Source organism: Miscanthus floridulus, chromosome 8 (genome assembly GCF_019320115.1).
Source record: "Miscanthus floridulus cultivar M001 chromosome 8, ASM1932011v1, whole genome shotgun sequence".
NCBI lineage: Eukaryota > Viridiplantae > Streptophyta > Magnoliopsida > Poales > Poaceae > Miscanthus > Miscanthus floridulus.
Window position 1 is genome coordinate 52,985,125 of NC_089587.1, and position 22,955 is coordinate 53,008,079.

General features: G+C 43.2%; 1 protein-coding gene and 1 long non-coding RNA gene across 6 annotated transcripts; one reads left to right on the plus strand and one right to left on the minus strand.

Moving 5' to 3' along the window:
• On the plus strand, window positions 1-15,998 carry LOC136472051 (uncharacterized). Of its 5 annotated transcripts, XR_010762229.1 has the most exons (8): window positions 1-1,029; window positions 1,220-1,276; window positions 1,370-1,437; window positions 1,578-1,676; window positions 1,766-1,864; window positions 1,981-2,293; window positions 5,487-5,603; window positions 6,499-6,763. It is a non-coding gene; the product is annotated as an uncharacterized lncRNA (long non-coding RNA). The 5 variants fall into 5 exon arrangements; XR_010762230.1 differs by lacking the exon at window positions 5,487-5,603 and adding an exon at window positions 15,932-15,998 and having other exon boundaries at window positions 1,766-2,293; window positions 6,499-6,515; XR_010762227.1 differs by having other exon boundaries at window positions 1,766-2,293.
• A 4,199-nt stretch (window positions 15,999-20,197) lies between these two features.
• On the minus strand, window positions 20,198-21,749 carry LOC136472052 (uncharacterized). The gene has a single exon (XM_066469786.1). The coding sequence runs from the start codon at window positions 21,406-21,408 to the stop codon at window positions 20,413-20,415; it is 996 nt and encodes a 331-aa protein (XP_066325883.1). The 5' UTR covers window positions 21,409-21,749; the 3' UTR covers window positions 20,198-20,412.
• Window positions 21,750-22,955: the final 1,206 nt, after the last annotated feature.

Consider the following 22,955-nt stretch of genomic DNA (forward strand, 5'->3'; position numbering starts at 1 on the left):
TCACCACCCCCCTGTCCTCTTCTACCTATCGTCAGCCACAACAACCGACCGCGCGGACGGCGTTTCTCCGCTCGCCTCCGTCGGCCCCCGCCAGCGCGGCACCGGCCTCCCCCCGCCGCCCAGCTGCTCCCACCTACTCCGCCCCGTCCGTCTCTGCTCGCCTCCGCATCCAACCATGGTCTGGCCATCTCCGACCACCATATGCTTGCCCTTCTCCGACCGCTAGATCCGACCGATCGTGGCCGCGCGACTACACCCGCCGCAACGTCAGGTCCGACGGTGCTGCGCGTGACCATGGCCGCGACTCGCCCGTTCCGGCCTCGGTCCGGCGCTGCATCTGCTCCCCACGCACGCGATTCAGAGACACGCTGGCCTAAGGCGACTGCGAGGGCTCGCGATTCGGAGTCACTCTGCCATGACGCTGCTGCGAGAGCTTTCGAGGTCGCCGACGTGGAGGTCCTCCACTGTACCTCCACCTACGCCGAGGTTGCCGACGAGGAGGTTGGGTTGGGTTCGCTGAGATGCTCAAGCGCCTACGCCGTGTCTGCCGAGATCCCCAAGTGCTCCTCCACCAAATCCTGTCTCCGCCCACCAGTCCATACAATTCTTAGTTGAGATGCTGCTTGATTCAAAATATGTAGCCAGTTTTTTCTTTTCTTTTTTATCTAGGGGAACATACTGTGTTAAATAAAATGTGCTAGCAGTTATATTATTTGTCAGTTTTAATAGGAACAATATACCGCACATGAATGCTCAGTTTTAATAGGTCTTCTGGTATTCTCCTTTTTAGACACTAGGCAACCTATTTTCATTGTAGTGAGATTTACATATAGTGTTGCAGCCATCGTGGACAAGCAGTGGATGAGTATGATGAAGGCCTATGAACTTTAAGCAGTGGATCATTGCATTTTAGGTGTTCTACACTACCACTTATTTTTAGTTTGCTTAGAAATCGAGCTTCTCCTAACGCCTGAAGAAAAGACTATCTTGGATCAGCGCGAGACCTCTGACGTCACTAGAATATCATCAGTTAAGCTCCTCTAGCTGTCTTAATATCTAGGAACCATCTTTCTTTTGTGTATGATGACGCATTTCTTGATTTGCTGCTGAAAAATTGAGATCTTAATCTGTGAGGCATCAAATGAATGCATTGATTTAACTGCTTCTCTGAAATATTGGATGCTGAATCTAATTCCTGATGAATTGTTTGGTACTGCAGATACCCCTCGTGGACAAGCTTCTGGACAGTGGTGTTGACATCAACTTACTTGATAGAGTAAGTTACGTGCTTATGATTCCATTTCTCTTTCATATCTGAGAAGCCCCATCTGGGAAGGCAGAGTTAACTACACAAGTGTTGCTTATACAGGATGGCTTTACCTCACTTCACAAGGCAGTCATAGGAAAAAAAAGAGGCTGTCCATTGTTAGAGATAGGGTAAGAGGGTACCTGGAATGATCCCTTCTTGTTGTCCATGGTTTCAAAAAGAGTGAAGTTCAGTTTGAGAAACTTCTTGAAGCAAAGTTAGCTGTTGTTACATTGGTTTTGGCCCTTGAATTAAGTCTGCTGATGCGCAGGATGGAGCCACACCATTACATTATGCTGTTCTAGCTGGTACCCTGCAAACTGTGAAATTACTGATTAAGTACAAGGTTGATGTCAATGTTGCTGATAATGTAAGTCAAATGTGTACCAATTTTCATATCATCTCAAGCCTTTTCAAGGACAGTGAATGTTCTCTTAAATAATATTTCCTTTCATGCAGGATGGATAGACACCACTCCATTTAGCCATACAGAGTAGAAATAGAGATATAGCAAAGGTCTTGCTTGTCAATGGTGTGTATAAGATAAGAAGAATCAAGGTATTGTTTCATATCTTTGTTGATGAGCAATATACACCAAAAAAATATTTTACTATGATCATTGCTGCCTTAGATTTTGCTTAAGTATACATGACAGGAGCTCTTCGTTGCTGCAGCTACGCTATGTACCGCCAACATCTGATTAATTCGACTCCTAAGACTGAAATATCACCAATTGCCTTGCGCTTTATTGCTTTCGATACAATTCCATTGTGATGATTTACGACGCTTTGTTTGAACTTCACAACTTTAGAGTTGAGCTCGCTCTTAGTAATGGCAAAGCAATCTGCAAGTTTTAGTGGTACGCCAGGACTTCAAGACAAGGAGGAAGGTGTGTAAAGAAAAACCAAAGGAACCTACATCATCCCAGATTGTACAAGGTCGCACCAGCAACATACATATAACATCTCGTTGTTAGTACAAACTAAAGTAAGAATCTCTTACTTTCTGTTCCTGTTTTTGGAAGTCAGTTTTGAAAATTCAGTTACTTTCATTCAACTATGCTTCTCATAAGACTTTTTTGAGCATGACCTGAGATCTCAGAACCAAATATATATTTTCTGGAGGGCAAATAAATTTTGTAGTAGGTCCTTTTGAATCATAGCTTGCATTGAACTAGAACATCAGGCGCCTGGAATCATAGCTTGCATTGAACTAGAACATCAGGCGCCCTACCATGATCATTTTGGCAAAACCCATAACTATTAAACTATATGGCCAAATTAGAACAAAGATTTTCTTGCTTCATAAAAGGACGAAACTATTTTTGTATTTTGAAGTGTATATAAACACTAAGATTCTTGCACAATCTATAACAAATTAAGGCCAGATAATACGAACTTCATATAACTGAAGATAGAAGACAGGAATAAAAAAGAAGCTATATAGTGCTGGCTGTGGCTGCAGCATTGCAGAAGCAGCTATAGCCACCAGCAACATGCCAAGTAGCCATTATGTAGCAGCTGTTTTAAGCTGCAGCTGCACCACCACAAAAGCTGCCAGGAACAAACCGTTGACATAGCAAAAGGCAGGAATAAATTGTCAACAACATCATGGTCTTTGAATTTGCAAACAACAAAATATGTATAATAATCTGGTTCCATTACTGTCACATGATCCATTAGCAACAACATACAAGAATTAGATGGCACATCCCATTAATACTGCTTGCTATGATGGTTCAAAACACTAAACATCCAAAGGATTACAGGAAGTTCTGACAACTGATAAACACCCATAGAAAATCTTGACCAGACAGCTGAATTACAATAGGCTCACAGCATCTCCCGGTCTAGGCCCTCTAGGTCTATTTCCTATGAAGTCTCCAATGAACAATATTCAGTCAATGTGGTTCCTCCTCAAAGCAGGTCGGAAAAGAGGGAGCATCCTTGCTCAGTAGCTTGGGATTTGTAACACCTCTGGTGTTTTAAACACTAAAATATGCCATGTCATCATATGCATTGCACATCATTTTTGAGTTAGTGAAAACTTTGATAATGCATTCACTAAAACAAGTTTACTTTTATGATTATATGTGTTGACTTGTATGGATGAATCAAGTTCAATCACCTTAGTGTTAAATTTGAATTCCAAAACCCTAATTTCCTGCATTTAAATTCTACCCTCGAAAACCTAATTCAAAATCTAAGCACATTTTGGAGTTGAGCCTAAAAGGAAAAGTGTAGAGCTTGTCAATGTGTACAAAGTTGGGTTTTAGAGTTTTCAAAGTTATGTAAAATTTGGAGTAATTTGAAAGGGGATAAATTCTTAAAGTGTCCCTTTTGATTTCAAACTTGCATTTTCAAATCTAGACAGAATTTGGGTATGGTTATTAAAGCAAAGTTGTAGAACTTTGAATTTGGAACAACTTTTATTTTTGGAGATTTTTGAGTTTCCATACAAATTTGAGAGTAATTTGAGAAATGAAGCGAGTGGCAATTCGGTAATTTGCTTGAACAGTGGAAGCAAGCAGCTCTCGCCGCCGGCCATGCTTCCACCAGCTTCTACGCGCGTCCGCGAGTGCCACCTGTTGCTTCGACGTGTCCGCGTCGTCGTAACGTGTCGAGCGCACCTTCTCCCGTCGCCCTCCGCGCGCCTGATAACTCTAAGCGTCGTTCAGTCGTTCTCTCCCTTCCCTCTGTTTTTCCCGTCAGCACCGCCTTGCTCCGATGAGCTCACGCTGGAGTCGTAGAGCCCTCCCAGTCTCAGTCGAGCACGTCACCATGATCGCCATCACCTAGCGCCTCCTAATCACCCATTTGCCCAGTTTTTCCCCTTTGGTTTGCCCGGCGTAACCCTGTCTTCTCCAACTCCGGCAAGGCTCCGTCGAGATCAGTTCCACCGTGGACAGGGAGTTCGGGTGGGATTCTTGCTTCAGTTTTTGTTGTTTCTTGATCTTCATTCTCTCGTGATGCTCATGAGCTTGATCGTTGATCGTTTGGTCGGCTGCTTTACTCAGAACAGAGCTTCGCCGTGAGTTCACGCCGTCGCCATCGTCTCCAACGTCGACGACTTAGCTTTGACTCGCCGCAGCCGTTGTTCTCGAGCGCATCAGCTTCGGAGTGAGCCGCTGATCATTCATGTGCGGTCTTTTTAATCTCTACCACGATGTAGCCACTGGACCGCAGGACGTCGGCGAGTTTTGCTTTGTCGTGCCGCTGCGCGCGTCGCTGCTTGTGCTGTGAAGCATTGTTGGACCGATTAAGTGCTTGGTTAGGTCCGTTAGGAGATGCTGAGTACGCCGACGACCTTAGCTTCGTCGGTGAGGTACTATATCGCCGGGCGCACATCGGTCCTCCTCCGTTGAGCCGCCATCGTCGCCGGCAAGGTCGCTCCAGTGACCTAGAGCTTCAACCTGTGCCACCGGTGTGTGCGCAATGCCAAGGAGGTCATGTTGGTTCGAGTCTCGTCGTCGGAGACCTCGTCGCCGGTGAGAACACGTCGGTCAGAGGCTCGACGTCGCGCTGCTCTCACTGACGAGTGGGATCACTCTGTCAGTGACTGTTTGTTTGAAAATGAATTTTCTATTTTTCAGAAATGGTTAAATAGTGCTGTGATTTGTTTATTTTGTGTAGAAATAAATAGAGCTCCAAAAATTATGAAAAGTTTTGTGTAACCTCTCTGAGATGTGAACTATTTAGGAAAAATATTAAATGTTACTTTTCAGTACATTTTGAATGTGATAAAAATTGCTCAAATTAATTAATAAATAGGATTCCATGATTTTTCTAGACTTAAATATTTATCCAAAAATTATGAAAATTGTTTTGCCAATTAGTTATCATGTGATGAGCCTTCACAAAAATTTTCAGCTCAATTAGAAAAAGTTGATTTATTTCATAATTTTGAATTAATTGTTAATTAATAAAAACAAATCTTAACTCTTAATGACTTAGGTTTTGTTTGAATTTGGGATTGAGTGATGACCTTGGGTCATAGGCATAAAATGATCCTTGGCATTTAAAGTAAGTGTTTGAGTTTATAAAAAGGTTTAGTTAATTTTTGGCTTGTAACTATACCGTGAAGGAAAGTTATATTTAAGTTATTAACTTTTGCATCCATCGTCAAGCATCATGTTTTATATCTCGCATCATTTTAAACATGGCATTATTACTACGTGTAGTGAACGAAAGTGAGAACGTGGTAGTCAACCAAGTTGTTGAGGGAGTTAATCCACCTGTTGAGGTCGGGTTTGATATCTATGGAACATCTCCGAAACCGGACTTTTTCGACAATCAAGGCAAGCCCCGAATGCATTTAAACCTACCTTGAGTTTTATAAATTTATATCGCTTATGCTTTTAAATACTGCATTATGTGATTAGGAGTTGAGTGAAAACCTAATTAATGCATTACTAACCTTGTTCTTCCATATCAACCTTGTTATCAGTTCTAATTAGGGAAGGTCTAGTTATGCTTAGCCAGGCTTAGACAGATAAAAGTCGGGTGATTACCAGTCACCTGCGAGGTATAAATGGATTTTTGGATACGATTGGTTATTTATGCTATCATGAGGTATAATCATGTGGAGTAATAAATATAGACCGGACGGACTCGGTGTATGAGAACCACAGGACATGGAGGTCTTGTGAGCGGGTTCTTTTCACCTGTGTCGATTAAGAACCGTCCATTGTTGAATTGCATGAGGTGAGACTTTGTAGTACTAGCCACATACTCCGGTAAGTCTTAACTCGGCTATTCTATTACGAGAATGGCTACTCGCGCACTGGGAGTGGAGAGATAGTGAGAGTAGCGTGTACCCACGTGGCAATGGGCTGGATTGGTGCAGTACTGTATTCTTGGGTGGCGTGGACCCGTTCTTATTTTAGAGAATCTGAGGGTAGGTTGGTATATGTAGGTCGGGGACCTGCATATGTCGTGTGGTTGGGAATCCCCAGCTGGGTAATAATCGTTTCGAATCAATACGGATCATGGCAGATTCATATGTGATCTTGATGGGGGTTATATGTTGAAAGAAAGAATATTGTTAGAGAGCTTTTACGCAAAAGAACTTTGATTCTTGCTAAAGCCTCATCTTGAATCCCCGAGCCCGCATTCCTGAGTTTTCTCTGTTTTTACGTTGGTTTAGTCTTGTTGAGTACTTTTGTACTTAGGGCTCTTTAACCCTTGTTGCAGGTGAGCCTCATAGGCAGGTCTACCTTGGACCGTGCTGCATGATGGTTGTTCAAATCGAAGGTGTCGAGTAAATGTGTGGCCCTTGGGCAGGGCACTTTAATTGTGTGTTTTGTTTTATGTTACTAAGCTACTCCACTACTATGGTTTGTAATAATAATCGTACTTAGTTTATGAAACAACTGTTTTGTAACTAAGTTATTGTAAGACTTTCGCTATTTTACTCTGATGTATATTAATGAATAAACTGTTGTAATACTGCAATGACTCTGTGATGGATCCTGCTCGAAAGAAATCGTGGATGATTCGGGTTTCCCGAGGACACCCGACAGGCTTCTTAAGTTACCGAGAACATATGCATAGGCGTCAGAAGTCATTGGACAATGACAGGTGCATGTGGGCCCTATAATTTAGGAGGTTTTGTCACAGAATGGTATCAGAGCGACCATTACAAAGTTCATGTAGTATTGTTTTACAAAAACTTCAAAACGATTTGGGGAAAATAAATTTAATCTATTAATTTGGTCCAAATTGCTTTTGACTTATCTTAATTCATTCTCGCCATTCCTTATTTGATTAAAAAGGTTTTGTATGGTGGAGTAGTAATCTTATTATGCCCTACATAATAAGAACTATTGTTTATGTACCTTATGAGCTTTGATGTTTAAGTTTCGTAAGGATGATTCATGCATCATGATTAATTCACTTGTTAATTACTTTCCCTCTTAGTTTGGATTGAGTAGTATAAGTTCCATTCTTACTACTCTTTAGACTTTTCTCAGATTGTTTGTCTTACTGTTATTAAATCTTGCTTTCTATAGTATGGCTCGTACCAAGGTAACATTCCGTAAGTCCGTTGGACCCAAAGGAGTTCCTCGTCACCAGCTTGCTCCTAGGAGTGATGGTGCTAGCAGTAGTAGCTTTAGGCCTAATCCTTAGGCTGAGGTACAGAGGTTTTCAGTAGAGTTAGCACAGGCTACTAGAGATAGGGCCTTGGATGTCATCCAGGTGGGCAAGTTACAGGATCAATTGAGGTGTCTCACCATCGCTTATAAGAACTGTGAGCATATGTTAGTTCGTATGGTGGAAGGAAGAAATGAAGCTTGGCATAGAGAAGATGTAGCTAGAGCCTGAGTTCATGAGTTAGAGTTTTATGTAGAAGACTTAGAAGAATATTATACCAATCTGCATGAAGAAGTCCATAGGCTGAACAATCTCCTGAATCTAAATCATGAGCCTCAAGCTGATGCAATGGACCCAGGTGTCGTCATAGCAGATGATGATGAGTCTGAAGAGGAAGAAGAAGAGGATCCAGAAGTAGTGGTGGTCAATGAAAGTGATAATGAAGGCGGAAATGTTTCTGGAATGGATACTGATCTCGAGGTTTGATGTGATCAAGGAGAAGAGTAGAGTTGTAATATAGTGAGTTCTAGTTAAGCTGGCTAGTCTTGCTTAAGTGCAGACTTGTGTATAAATAAGTAAACCTAATGTAATGTGTTTGTAGTAAGCTCTTTTAATATTTCAATAAATGTTTGTGAGTAAAGTTTGGTTTGTCATGAACAGATGCCTCGTACTCGGGCTTTGGATATTCCTGGTTCTTCGCAAGACGAGGGTGGTGTTCCTGATCCACCACCGGTTCCGCTAACTTTGATTGATGCTATCACGGCACTGGTCCATGTGACCGTAGATAATGCTCGATTGCTTCGGGAGTTAGCTCAAAGCAATTAGAATATGATGCAAGGGAATCGTGGTCGTAATCATCAAAGGTAGGAAGCTACGTATGTTGACTTCACGAATACACGACCACCAGTATTTACCAAGCCTGATGAACCACTTGAAGCTGATGATTGGCTTCGTACCATAGAGCAGAAGTTCGACCTCTTTCCATGCACTGAGTTCTAGAAGCCTATTTTTGCTGCCCAACAACTTAGAGGTGCAGCAGGTGCTTGGTGGGCGAACCTTGTGGCCATGCAACCAGCCGGTACTCGGTTAACTTGGGCCGAGTTCCGCACTGCTTTCCGTGCCTATTATATTCTAGAGGGAGTTATGGCCATGAAGCTGGATGAGTTTCTTGCTTTGAAGCAAGGTGATCAAACAGTCATGCAGTATGTGGGCAAGTTCAATCACCTTTCACAGTATGCACATGAGCATATTAACACGGATGCCAAGAAGTGGTTCATGCGTGGTCTTAGTACCAAACTTCAGACCATGATGACTACCTGCACAAATGTCACGTATCATGAGGCAGTTAACATTGCTATTGCTTCAGAGGAGAAATATCGGTAGCATAAGGAAATTAAGAAGAAAAAGAGCGTGCCATCTGGGTCTTACGGTGGCAATCAAAAGAGACAGAAGATAATTTATCATCCGATGAATCACAACCGTCCTCCTTATCGTCCGTCGCAGTTCTAAGCCGGGTAGCGACCAAATGTCCTTCCTGCTATAACTTACCCAAACTCACAACAGACAAATGTTCCTGGTGTTCGTGCTCCAACACCTCAAGGCCACAACTACCCATGTTTTAACTGTGGGAAGTCAGGTCATTTCTCTAGGGAATGTCCGTATCCTAAGCAGTATAATCCAAATTTTTAGAAGGCTCCGGGAAATCAACAACAGGGTCAAGCTCAGGACAAGAACAATAACCAAAATGCTCAAAAGGACAATGAAAAGAAGATGGGGCGGGTTTTCTATACTTAAGCTGGGGAGATTCCAGAAGGGGAACCTGTGATGCTGGGTATGTTTCCTGTCGCCGATCATCCTGTAGTTATGCTTTTTTATTCTGGTGCATCTCATATATTCATCAATAGAACCTTTGTCATAAAGCATGAAATTTCAATTGGGGAAACAAAGGAGAATTTTTATATACAGTCACCCGGGGGACGTCTGTGTAATAAGGAAATGGTGTACCAGGTACCCATAAACCTGGTGGGCATATTTTTCCCACTACCATGATTATTTTAAAAGATCAGGATATAGATGTGATCCTGGGTATGAACTAGATGTATCAGCATAAGGCTGTTGTAGATACTTTGAATAGGACAATAAGGTTGAGTTTGCCAGACAGTAATTCTTAGCTTCTTATCCAACTTCCAATCTTAAAGAGATCATTGGAAAAAGTTTGTGCAACTTCCATCAAAGAGATTAGAGATATCCCTGTAGTTTGTGAATTTTTAGATGTTTTTTCTGAAGATTTACCCGGTCTACCACCTGATAGAGATGTTCAGTTTGGAATAGATCTTAAGCCTGGAACAGCTCCGATCTCTAGGAGAGCTTATAAGATGCCTCCCAAGGAATTAGCTGAGTTGAAGACTCAATTGCAAGAGTTGATTGATAAATGTTTTATCCAACCTAGTTCATCACTTTGGGGATGTCCTGCAATTTTTGTGAAAAAGAAAAATGAGACCCTGAGATTATGTGTTGACTATCGATCATTGAATGAAGTGACAATTAAAAATAAATATCCCTTACCTCGGATAGATTTACTTTTTGATCAACTGGCTTGAGCAAAGGTTTTCTCCAAGATTGATTTGAGGTCAGGTTACCATAAATCAAAATTAAGCCTGAAGATATTCTCAAAATGGTATTTACCACCAGATATGGATTATATGAATACCTGGTAATGTCTTTTGGTTTGACGAATGCCCCAGCTCTCTTCATGTATCTGATGAATTCAGTGTTCATGCCTAAGCTAGACAAGTTTGTAGTAGTCTTTATTTATGACATCTTAATATATTCCAAGAACAAGAAAGAACATGCTGAACATCTCAGAGTTGTTCTAACACGTCTAAGAGAACATCAGTTATATGCCAAGTTCAGTAAGTGTGACTTCTGGCTAAAGGAAGTACAGTTTTTAGGACATGTCTTGTCAGCTGAAGGAGTTGCGGTAGATCCAAGCAAAGTTAAGGATATATTAGATTGGAAACTACCAACCACTATTCATCAGGTTTGAAGTTTTCTGGGAATGATGGGTTATTACCGTCGTTTCATTCCAGATTTCTCTAGAATATCCAAGTCCATCACTAGATTGTTGAAAAATCAAGCCAAGTTTGTCTGGTCACCTGACTGTGAAGAAGCTTTTCAGACCTTGAAGAGATTATTAACCACTGCACCAGTGTTAGCATAGCCAGATATCGAGAAGTCATTCGACGTTTATTGTGATGCTTCTGGTATTGGTATTAGATGTGTATTGATGCAAGAAGGTCGAGTCATCGCCTATGCTTCCAGACAACTTAAGCGACATGAAGAATATTATCCAACCCATGATCTGGAGTTAGCAGCAGTTGTCCATGCTTTGAAGATTTGACGACATTATCTCCTTGGTAATATTTGTCATATTTATACAGATCACAAGAGTCTAAAGTATATCTTTACTTAATCAGAATTGAACATGCGGTAAAGAAGATGGTTAGAACTGATTAAAGATTATGACTTGGAGGTGCATTACCACCCTGGTAAGGCAAATGTGGTTGCAGATGCACTTAGTCGTAAGAGCCATTGCAATTGCCTGACCATGAAGACAATGGATCTGACTTTATGTCATGAGATGGAGAAGTTGAAAATAGAGATAATTCAACAAGGTAGTTTGACTAATATAATTGTTGAATCAACTATTCGAGACCAAATTATTGCCACTCAGAAAGAAAACAAGGGTATAGCCTATATCAAAGAAAGAGTCAGGAAGGGAAAAGCAGCATGCTTCAGAATAGATGATGCAGGTGTGCTATGGTTCAAGAATCGTCTTGTGGTACCAAAGGTTCCTGAGTTGCGACAGTCAATTCTTGAAGAGGCACATGTCACCAGGTTCTCTATTCATCCGGGAAGTAATAAAATGTACCATGACTTGAAACAGAGATTTTGGTGGACCAAAATGAAAATAGAGATTGCTCGATATATAGTCAAGTGTGATACTTGTCAAAAAGTAAAAGCTATACATTTAAAGTTCGCTGGAGAGTTACAGCCATTGTCTATTCCAGCTTTGAAGTGGGAGGATATTAGTATGGACTTTATCGTCGGTCTACCCAAGACCTCAAAAGGTTTTGACTCAATATGGGTTATTGTAGATCGACTGACTAAGTCAGTACATTTTCTTTCAGTCAAGAGTATATATCTCAATATCCAATATGCCAAGATGTATTTAGCACGAATCGTGAGCTTACATGGTGTACCAAAGACCATTGTGTCGGATAGAGATACACAGTTTGTTTCCAACTTTTGAAAACAATTGCATGCTTCGATGAGTACCAAACTTCTATATAGTACCGCTTATCATCCACAGACTGATGGCCAGACTGAAAGAGTAAATCAAATACTTAAAGATATGTTAAGGTGTTGTGTCCTTAACTATTCCAATAAGTGGGATGAATGTTTGCCTTTGGCTGAATTCTCATACAACAATAATTATCAAGAGAGCATTAAGATGGCTCTGTTTGAAGCACTCTATGGTCGTAGATGCCGAGCGTCGCTAAATTGGTCTGAACCCGGGGAAAGATGGTTCTTTGGAGTTGACCTTGTGAAAGAAGCAGAAGAGAAGGTTAGGCAGATACAAAATAATTTGAAGATAGCTCAGTCCCGACAAAAGAGTTATGCAGATAAACGACGTCGACCATTGGTGTTTAACAAGGGAGATTATATATATCTGAAGGTATTACCAATGAAGGGAGTCAATCGTTTCGGTGTTAAAGGCAAATTAGCACCTCGTTATATTGGACCATTTCAAATATTGGAGAGGTGTGGAAAGGTGGCATATCGCTTGAAGTTACCAGAACATCTCTCAGCTGTACACGATGTGTTTCATGTCTCCCAGTTAAAGAAATGTCTTCAAGTGCCTGATCAAAATATTGATATTGAAGGAGTGAAACTTGAACCTGACTTGACCTATTCGGAATATCCTATCCGAGTTCTGGATCAGAAAGACCGTATCACACGAAGGAGGACAATCAAGTTCTACAAGATACAATGGAATCAACAATAAGAAGAAGAAGCTACTTGGGAATCCGAAGATTTCTTGCTAGAACAGTTTTCAGAGTTTCTTGCGTCGATATAGAATAATGTTAGTTGTGTTTTGTCTTTACGAACCATGTTTTGTAAAGGGACCTTAGCTATTTTATGGTCATGTTTTGAATGTATTTGCTTGACACATTTCCTTTTCCATTACTTTACCTAGGATTTTAAATCTTGGGACGAGATTTCTTTTAGGGGGAAAGGTTGTAACACCTCTAGTGTTTTAAACACTAAAATATGCCATGTCATCATATGCATTGCACATTATTTTTGAGTTAGTGAGAACTTTGATAATGCATTCAATAAAATAAGTTTACTTTTATGATTATATGTGTTGACTTGTATGGATGAATCAAGTTCAATCACCTTAGTGTTAAATTTGAATTCCAAAACCCTAATTTCCAGCATTTAAATTCTACCCTGGAAAACCTAATTCAAAATCTAAGCACATTTTGGGGTTGAGCCTAAAAGGAAAAGTGTAGAGCTTGTCAATGTGCACAAAGTTGGTTTTTAGAGTTTTCAAAGTTATGTAAAATTTGGAGTAATTTGAAAGGGGATAAATTCTTAAAGTGTCCCCTTTTGATTTCAAACTAGCATTTTCAAATCTAGACATAATTTGGGTATGGTTATTAAAGCAAAGTTGTAAAACTTTGAATTTGGAACAACTTTTATTTTTGGAGATTTTTGAGTTTTCATACAAATTTGAGAGTAATTTGAGAAATCAAGCGAGTGGCAATTCGGTAATTTGCTTGAACAGTGCAAGCAAGCAGCTCTCATCGTCGGCCATGCTTCCATCGGCTTCTACGCGCGTCCGCGAGTGCCACCTCTTGCTTCAATGTGTCCGCGTTGCCGTAACGTGTCGAGCGCACCTTCTCCCGTCGCCCTCCGCGCGCTTGATAACTCTGAGCGTCGTTCAGTCATTCTCTCCCTTCCCTCTATTTTTCTCGTCAGCGCCGCCTTGCTGCGACGAGCTCACGCCGGAGCCGTAGAGCCCTCCTAGTCTCAGCTGAGCACGTCACCATGATCGCCATCACCTAACGCCTCCTGATCACCCACTTGCTGTTTCTTGATCTTCATTCTCTCGTGGTGCTCATGAGCTTGATCGATGATCGTTTGGTCGGTTGCTTTACTCAGAACGGAGCTTCGCCGTGAGTTCACGCCGCCACCATCGTCTCCAACGTCGACGACTTAGCTTCGACTCGCCGCAGCTGTCGTTCTCGAGCGCATCAGCTTCGGGGTGGGCCACTAATCATTCCTATGCGGTCTTTTTAATCTCTACCACGCCGTAGCCACCGGACCGTGGGACGCCGGCGAGTTTTGCTCCGCCGTACCGCTGCGCGCGTCGATGCTTGTGCTGTGAAGCATTGTTGGACCGATTAAGTGCTCGGTTAGGTCCGTTAGGAGATGCTGAGTACGCCGACGACCTTAGTTTCGCCGGTGAGGTACTATATCGCCGGGCGCACGTCGGTCGTCCTCTGTTGAGCCACCATCGTCGCCGGCAAGGTCGCTCTAGTGACCTAGAGCTTCAACCTGTGCCACCGGTGTGTGCGCAATGTCAAGGAGGTCATGTTGGTTCAAGTCCTGTCGCCGAAGACCTCGCCGCCGGTGAGAACGCGCCGGTCAGAGGCTCGACGTCGCGCTGCTCTCACTGACGAGTGGGGTCACTCTGTCAGTGACTGTTTGTTTGAAAATGAATTTTCTATTTTTCAGAAATGGTTAAATAGTGCTATGATTTATTTATTTTGTGTAGAAATAAATAGAGCTCCAAAAATTATGAAATTTTTTGTGTAACCTCTCTGAGATGTGAACTATTTAGGAAAAATATTAAATGTTACTTTTTAGTACATTTTGAATGTGATAAAAATTGCTCAAATTAATTAATAAATGGGATTCCATGATTTTTGTAGACATAAATATTAACCCAAAAATTATGAAAATTGTTTTGCCACTTAGTTATCATGTGATGAGCCTTCACAAAAATTTTGAGCTCAATTGGAAAAAGTTGATTTATTTCATAATTTTGAATTAATTGTTAATTAATAAAAACAAATCTTAACTCTTAATGACTTAGGTTTTGTTTGAATTTGGGATTGAGTGATGACCTTGGGTCATAGGCATAAAATGATCCTTGGCATTTAAAGTAAGTGTTTGAGTTTATAAAAAAGGTTTAGTTAGTTTTTGGCTTGTAACTATACCGCGAAGGAAAGTTATATTCAAGTTATTAACTTTTGCATCCATCGTCAAGCATCATGTTTTATATCTCGCATCATTTTAAACATGGCATTATTACTACGTGTAGTGAACGAAACTGAGAACGTGGTAGTCAACCAAGTTGTTGAGGGAGTTAATCCACCTGTTGAGGTCAGGTTTGATATATGTGGAACATCTCCGGAACTAGACTTTTTCGACAATCAAGGCAAGCCCCGGATGCATTTAAACCTACCTTGAGTTTTGCAAATTTATATCGCTTATGCTTTTAAATACTGCATTATGTGATTAGGAGTTGAATGGAAACCTAATTGATACATTACCAACCTTGTTCTTCCATATCAACCTTGTTACCAGTTCTAATTAGGGAGGGTCTAGTTATGCTTAGCCAGGCTTAGACAGATAAAAGTCGGGTGATTACCAGTCACCTACGAGGTATAAATTGATTTTTGGATACGATTGATTATTTATGCTATCATGAGGTATAATCATGTGGAGTAATAAATATAGACCAGGCGGACTCGGTGTATGAGAGCCACAAGACATGGAGGTCTTGTGAGCGGGTTCTTTCCGCCTGTGTCGATTAAGAATCGTCCGTTGTTGAATTGCATGAGGTGAGACTTTATAGTACTAGCCACATACTCCGGTAAGCCTTAACTCGGCTATTCTATTACGAGAATGGCTACTCGCGCACTGGGAGTGGAGAGATGGCGAGGGTAGCGTGTACCCACGTGGCAATGGGCTGGATTGGTGAAGTAATATATTCTCGGGTGGCACGGACCCGTTCTTATTTTAGAGAATCTGAGGGTAGGTTGGTATATGTAGGTCAGGGACCTGCATATGTCGTATGGTTGGGAATCCCCAGCTGGGTAATAATCGGTTCGAATCGTCGTTGCTCCTCGGTTATGGAGACTCAACTCACTGTTCATCATCGTAGTTAATAAATGAAACTTGAGGAAGATTTGAGAAAGGGTTTAATATGATGTTCATGATCTCAATACGGATCATGGCAGATTCATATGTGATCTTGATGAGGGTTATATGTTGAAAGAAAGAATATTGTTAGAGAGCTTTTACGCAAAAGAACTTTGATTCTTGCTAAAGCCTCACCTTGAATCCCCGAGCCTGCATTCCTGAGTTTTCTCTGTTTTTACGTCGGTTTAGTCTTGTTGAGTACTTTTGTACTCAGGGTTCTTTAACCCTTGTTGCAGGTGAGCCTCATGGGCAGGTCTGCCTTGGACCGTGCTGCATGACGGTTGTTCAAATCGAAGATGTCGAGTAAATGTGTGGCCCTTGGGCAGGGCACTTTAATTGCGTGTTTTGTTTTATGTTAGTAAGCTACTTCACTACTATGGTTTGTAATAATAATCGTACTTAGTTTGTGAAACAACTGTTTTGTAACTAAGTTATTGTAAGACTTCCGCTATTTTACTCTGATGTATATTAATGAATAAATTGTTGTAATACTGCAATGACTCTGTGATGGATCCTGCTCGGAAGAAATCGTGGATGATTCGGGTTTTCCGAGGACACCCGACAGACTTCTTAAGTTACCGGAAACATATGCATAGGCGTCAGAAGTCATTGGACAATGACAGGTGTATGTGAGCCCTATAATTTAGGAGGTTCTACCATAGTATTGCTGAAGAACCAAATGAATACAGCGCTGCAATGGTGATGAGCAACAATATCAATTCTTAGTTCATCGATTTACAATCTGTACAAAAACTGAACCACCTTGTTTAGATCAAATTTCAGTTTAGCACATGCCTGTCCTGCTTGTTCCTGATAGACAGATGTGGCCAACAACAGATCTATGTGGCCCTATGCAAAATCTATCATCTATCAGCAGGGTGCATCCTGTAGTAACTAATCTAATGAAATAAAGATACTTATAGGCATCCTATCATCTATGCTGCTAGGCATCATAGAGTTACAGGAAGCACCAAATAGTTAAAATATATATAAAAAACATGTTAATCGCCAATTCAGTATACATTCAAGCACTACTCATACATTCCATGTTTATACAACATTTTTTTATCAACCAATTTTGCAGGCTTTTCATTTAGCACATTCAAATTAGTAAAGTTATCAATTATAGTCAATGTCTTTCACTACTCGGTGCTATCAAGGGATATTATTTCAATCACAGTCGTCTGGAGTAGCATCTCGAACATGTTCTAACTAAACCCCAATGAAGTAATAATTTACAAAGAGCCTAGCAATTAAGGAAATTAGCGAAAGTTGTCATATCACTGACAATTTTCAGAGGAACAATTCATTGTCCAACAGAGTAAAATGATACTATGTAACATCCATTGTGCATTTGTGCTTCATATTTCATATAAGATTCAACCTGAGGTTAACTGCATCACAGAAAATGGGAATAGAGATTGATATGGATGCTTACATCGGCTGCCCCTGTTCTTGACCTCTATGATAGCGCCCTTGGTCCTCCAATCAACAGACTCCAGCAAATCCTTGTCGTTGGCACATACCAGGCGCCGAGCTTCCTCTCCATCTGTGGACTGAACAAATCACAAAACACAAATTATATTTTTTTCTAGAGCTAAACAGTAACAAAATTACCTATGGACTGAACATCAATAAAGAAGTGCCTGTGTTAGTTAATCTTGCAAGTGTCTTCTTGATGGTTGCAAGAAATGATAGTTATAAAAGTGCTCTCGTCTCCAAGCAACCCATCTCCGAATCCGTAATTTAAACTGTAGCATCTCAGCGGTTTTCAAGCACCCGAAACACAGGAAGAGTGTTTACGGAATATGGCAAATAGAAAAGCAATTTATATCCTTCCCTAGAAATTGGAAAACTAATTACACGTTGCCCTCACCCGAACAGAGATCGCCCCCAGCTGCGTCTGTGGACGTGCTCGTGGAGGAGGAGGCGACCTGGTAGGCGCGTGCGGCCATAGGAGAGGAGTCCACGTGCTCACCCGTGCCCCAGAGGTCGCACGACTTCCCGTGCTCGAGCGATGATGGTGCTCATGCCGACATGGAGGCGGCGCAGGAGGGGCCAACGCTTTGCTCCTATGCCGCCAACCATGAACACCTTGGGGGCTAGCGAGGTCCTCCCGATCTGCGCGCCCTCGGATCTCGCGCGCCATAAAGGCCAATCGGCTTCCATACTCGAGCGACGACAATGTTGGAGAGGAGAGGGCACGGAGGGACGGAGGTGCAGGGGCGGCGGCGGGGGAGGAGAGACCAAGATCGAAGGGTCGGGAGGAACGACCGATTGAGGAGGGAGGAGGCTAGGGTTCGGGCCGGTTGGGGGAGGGGGCGTTCCGAAAAATCACATTAGGGGCTTATATGAAAAACATACAGAGGTGGATGATATTTGTGGGTCCTAGCCTGGACGGCGGGTTAGTTTCCTAAGAGATGGAGGACTTTTGTGCAAAGTAGACAAAGACACGCGTCGCCGTGCGGAGAAGCCACCAACGCTCCAAATTCTATGGATGAAGCGGAGTCGAGTGGGTTTTAATCAACCCTGATGCTATATTTTGTGCCAAGATAAATACTTTGATGGAAGTGCCATAACTCACTACAGTGAATACATATTAATGTTAACGGCGACGACGACATGTTTATAAATTTGTAGAATACTTGGTCAAAAGCAGAGAAAGGGTGTAGCTGTAGTAGTATAGGTGTCACACTGTCACTGCTATGTGGTGGACTATATGGAAACTCAGAAGTTTAGCTTTGTATTAAAAAATTAATTACCTGCTTGCTGATTCTATTGTTATATCTTGTTTATTGTATGTGACTAGCTGATGTTTTGTTGTGTATTGCAGAAATCTAGAGTAGAGTGAGGGAGCAGGGGGGGGGGGGGGGGGGGGGGGGGAGGGAGGTAGAGCTGATGTTCTGTTGTGTACTGACCTAGAGTAGAGTGAATGAGCAGCGGGGTGGGGGCGGCGGGAGAAGAAGGTAGAGGTTGCTGACCTTTGGATTTGATAATGGCAAGAAGCTTGGTGGCGGTGGTGTCACCATTCTCTTTCTGGTACTAGTAGTTATATACTATGAGACTATGAGTTATAGGTACTTGTGTTTTGTAATTTGAGCATGTTATTGTCAAGACCTTGAAAGGCTTGTCTGTTGGACTCAGAAACAGCACCTAGAAGAATTTTATGGCTGCACAAGTGCAGTTCAGAACTTAAGTTGCATGCTATCAGCACTGCTTGTGTGACTTTGGATTGGAGATGTTTTTTTTTTCTCGAGACTGAATATTTGACTCGCTGCAGTGAAGTCGTAGTGGTCTTCCTCTGCTGAGTCCATAATTGTTTAGCTTTCTGTAAGCTTATGTTTGTACGAAAGATTTTAAAGTTTGGATGCATCCAATGTTAATGTGCTAATTTGATATTGGTCGAAGGGGTTGCATGGATTACCTTGGTTTTGGAGTCATTTCTAATAACGCCTCCATCAATGTTTGAAGGCAAATTTCAGAGTGCCTCTAAAAAGTATTCTAGGCAGCCAGAAAATGTCTTTAAATGTTGATATTAAAAGGCATTATGGAAAAACGCCTCAAAATATCTTTTACTTCCATGTTTTAGCCGGCGTTTTAATAAATGCCTCAAAAGGTCTTTGAGGGCATTTTGATCATTTTTGGAGACATTTGTAAAAAGTCTTGTACAATGAGTCATGTTGTAGTGCAGATTGCTCGACTCATACTTCCTACTACGGCAGCACAACTCTATTATTTTGAAGCTCAATGAACATTGGAGCACACATGACATGACATGACATACTCAAAACACGGCTAGAATGTTAACCTAGCAAACCTTGTCAATGGACCATGACTGAATTATTGTGAGAGAAAAACACTGTTCCGTTTAAAAAAAAGAAGTCGAACAAGTCGAATATGGGGTAAGCTGAACGGGCCTCTGTTGTAGTCTCGTAGAAAGGCTTGCATGCCTCGCTTTTAAATGTCAACTGAAGTTAAATCTGTGGTCGCCAAGAGAAGAGGCATGGCCTGCCTCGCTTTTAAATGGCGAAGTCATTTGATTTTGTAACTTTGGGAGAGAGGTCCTTTTAGCTAATCGCAGCACCACATTACCCGTTGACGACCACATTACCCGTTGACAACTTTAGCTGAAACTAGCTGGAAAACACTGTTCTTGCTAAATTATTGTTTTAGAAAAATACTATTTTAGCTGAAAAAAAGAAGCTGAACAAGCCAAATATGGGGTCAGCCGAACGGAGCCTAAACCTTCAAATAAGTGTATCTCACAGATCACGGATCCATATGTGTAATTTGTATATCTTATGACATGAAGATCTTCAAATAACTGTATCTCACGAACCACAGATCTAATTTTTAGTTTTTCTAGTCTGTCAGCATTTGTGATGACAGGAGCAACAAAATGAGTCCAATAATGGCTATGTTTAATGAAGTTTATTAGGGTGATAGTTCAGTTAACAAGACTTCAGTGGACAATAATGGCTCAATCAAAAAGTAAACAAACAGCAAAGGTGTAACAGAATGACAATACAAAGACCATATTCTTCGTTGACCGGTTGATTTTGACACGACAAATTCGACCAAACCTGACGCCGGGACACGAACAAGCGAAGCAACAGACTCCAGATCCAGAACCCCAACACAGTACACATGCCGGATTATTCCCCACTAAATCTAAGCGCAGCTCCTAATCAGATAAGATAATCATACTCCATCAGTCTTCGGCTGCTTCGGAGCCTACACACGGAGCACGTGCAGGATAACCAGAAACAGACCACCCAAAAGCAGCATGAAGAGGTGAAAGGCAACCGCCGGCGAGCCCGGGCCGGCGGCAAGCCCATTGACAGCCAAGGAGGAGGCGCCGATTCCAACGAACGGAAGGAGACGACGCAGGTGATCGGCCACCATGCCGCGGTTGTCGTACCCTGCGCCGAGGTCGTGAGCTAGGGCCACGGAGCCGTCGTACCCTGCGCCGAGGTTGGGGACGCGGAGCGCGCCAGCGATTCCGTCGGCGCGCCCGGTGCCCGCGAGAGTCTGCGGCGCGAAGCTGCCTGAGTTGACGAACACCGCGCCGACGCCGTCGGGGAGCGGGCCAATAAATACGTCGCCGCTTCTGACGACCGGGCGGGGCTGCCACTGCCACGGGTAGTAGCTGTAGTCGTGCACCGCGCCACCGCCGCCGGGTAGAAGCCCGACGAACACCTCGCCATGTCCGGTGCCGTCGGGGAGCAGGTCGACCAGCACCTGGGCATGTCCGCCACCCGGAAGGGGCTGCAGCGCGTAGTAGCCGTAGTCGCCATACGCCGCGACGCCGCCGCCGCCTGGGAGCTGGCCGACAAACGCCTCGCCATGTCCGACGCCGTCGGGAACGGGGAGCAGGTCGTCAAGCACCTCGCCATGTCCGGCATCCGGACGAGGCTGCAGCGCGTAGTCCCCGTTGTACACCGCGCGGCTGCCTCCGGGGTACGCCACGCCGGGTACGGGCTCATGGTGGAGGTGGAACGACACGTCCACAGGCACCACGACATGGCGCGTGAGGTCAGCGAAGTCGTGGAAAGCCGCCGCGCTTGGTTCGAAGCCGTCGACGATGGTGCGGCGAGCGGCAGCATCGCCGCGCTGGACGTGGAACGTGCCGGTGCTCATGTGTGAGTGTGCCTCGACCGCGCCAGCCATGACGAGCTCGGTGTACTCCACCACCGTCGTCGGGCTCGCCGCGTCGCCTCCGTGGTCCATGTTCCCCAGCTCCGTCTCCGGCAATGCGCGAACGCCCGAGGCCCCAAGCAAGTGGTTGGCTCCCGACCGGCTTTGGTTGCGTCGAGTGGTTCTTGAGTGGAGGATTGATTGCTTGGCCTCCGCCGGCTCCGCGTGGCGCGCTAATATAGTAGTAGCAATATGGACGTAGGCCGGTGGCGATCAGTGTGAACAAGAGAGGAGAAAGCGAGAGGAGAGGAGAGGAAGGAGGAAGGAGGAAGGAGGAAGGAGGTGGGGGCGAGTGCGAGAGGAGAGGAGAGGAAGGAGGTGGGGCCGAGTGACCGCGAACCTGTGTGCTTCGCTTTTCTTTTCTCACACCAGATGGTCCGCCGGCGTCCGGTATTGTGAATTTGTCATGTGGGAATCCTCGGGTGATGTGGGACGGGGGCAGGTAGGGCAGACAGCAGAGAGCAGGAGGAGGTGAGCAAGCCAAGCGGATTTCGATGGGCGTGCCGAGGTAAAGCTGGCTGGCGTGGCCGCTGGGGGCCGCGGCGCCGGTGCTGCGCCGCCCGCTGCGGCGCCTACGTGTGGGCTTACAGGCAGCGTGCGCGACCGCGCAGGCGGTTTTTTCGGTGGCGCACGGGGGCACGGCCGCGACCGCGATGCGGAGGGAGAGCGCCAGCTCGCTTTGGCACTTTTGGCCTTTGGGGGTGGTGGTTGCCGATCACCCCCAAAGGCCATGGTCTCTAACGCTCAGATATTTTAGAGAAAAAAGAAACAAAATTAATTAGCGCATGGTCTCTAACGCTCAGATGACGATCAATCTAATTCTTAAGCTAGAAAAAAAATCCACGGTAATAACAAAAAGACTAATTTCCAATAATATAGGTGCTAATGGAGATCAATTCAGAAGGACAGTAAACAAGAAAGCACTAATTATATTTAACTAACTAATCAAAGGGTTGTTGTGGGAACAAAAGAGATGGAGAAAACTAATAGAAAGACTATTATTTAATTATATAAGATGCTATAAGAGATTAATATGGAAGAGGACAAGAAATCGAAGTACAAATAACATCATTAACTAGTTAATTAAAATATTCACATAGACAATAAATATGTATGGTAAAATTGTATTATTTATTTTATAAGTATTGAGTAAAAAGATATGTTTTTGTTATTAGGAGCCCCTGCTAGGCCCCTGGCTCCCCCCCCACAGCAGAAAAATTATCAACCCTCCTATCTCCATAGGTTTTGAAGGACGGCTTATTCTCAAGGCATAACAAAGCTACCTTTATATAGTGTAGGGCTTCTTTCAAATCCTCATAATCTGTGATGCTAAGATGTCCACAATCAAGAACATCCGCGGCCTTGTTCAACTTAAAAAGGGACCATACTGTTCATGGAAACATTAAAAGGTCAGAAATAATGGTGTCATGGCCCTATAAAAACAAATGACATAATGTGACACATAAACACTGCACGCATCACATAATCACTTACATGGCCAATCAGATCGGTGCAACCATAATGTTGAATTTACTGATAGCATAACCAGTTAAGATCTCCAACGACACCATATCTATAGA

What these genes read in the sequence shown, in the direction of transcription:
- LOC136472052 (XM_066469786.1), bottom strand. Translation starts at nt 21,408, where the DNA reads ATGGACCACGGAGGCGACGCGGCGAGCCCGACGACGGTGGTGGAGTAC.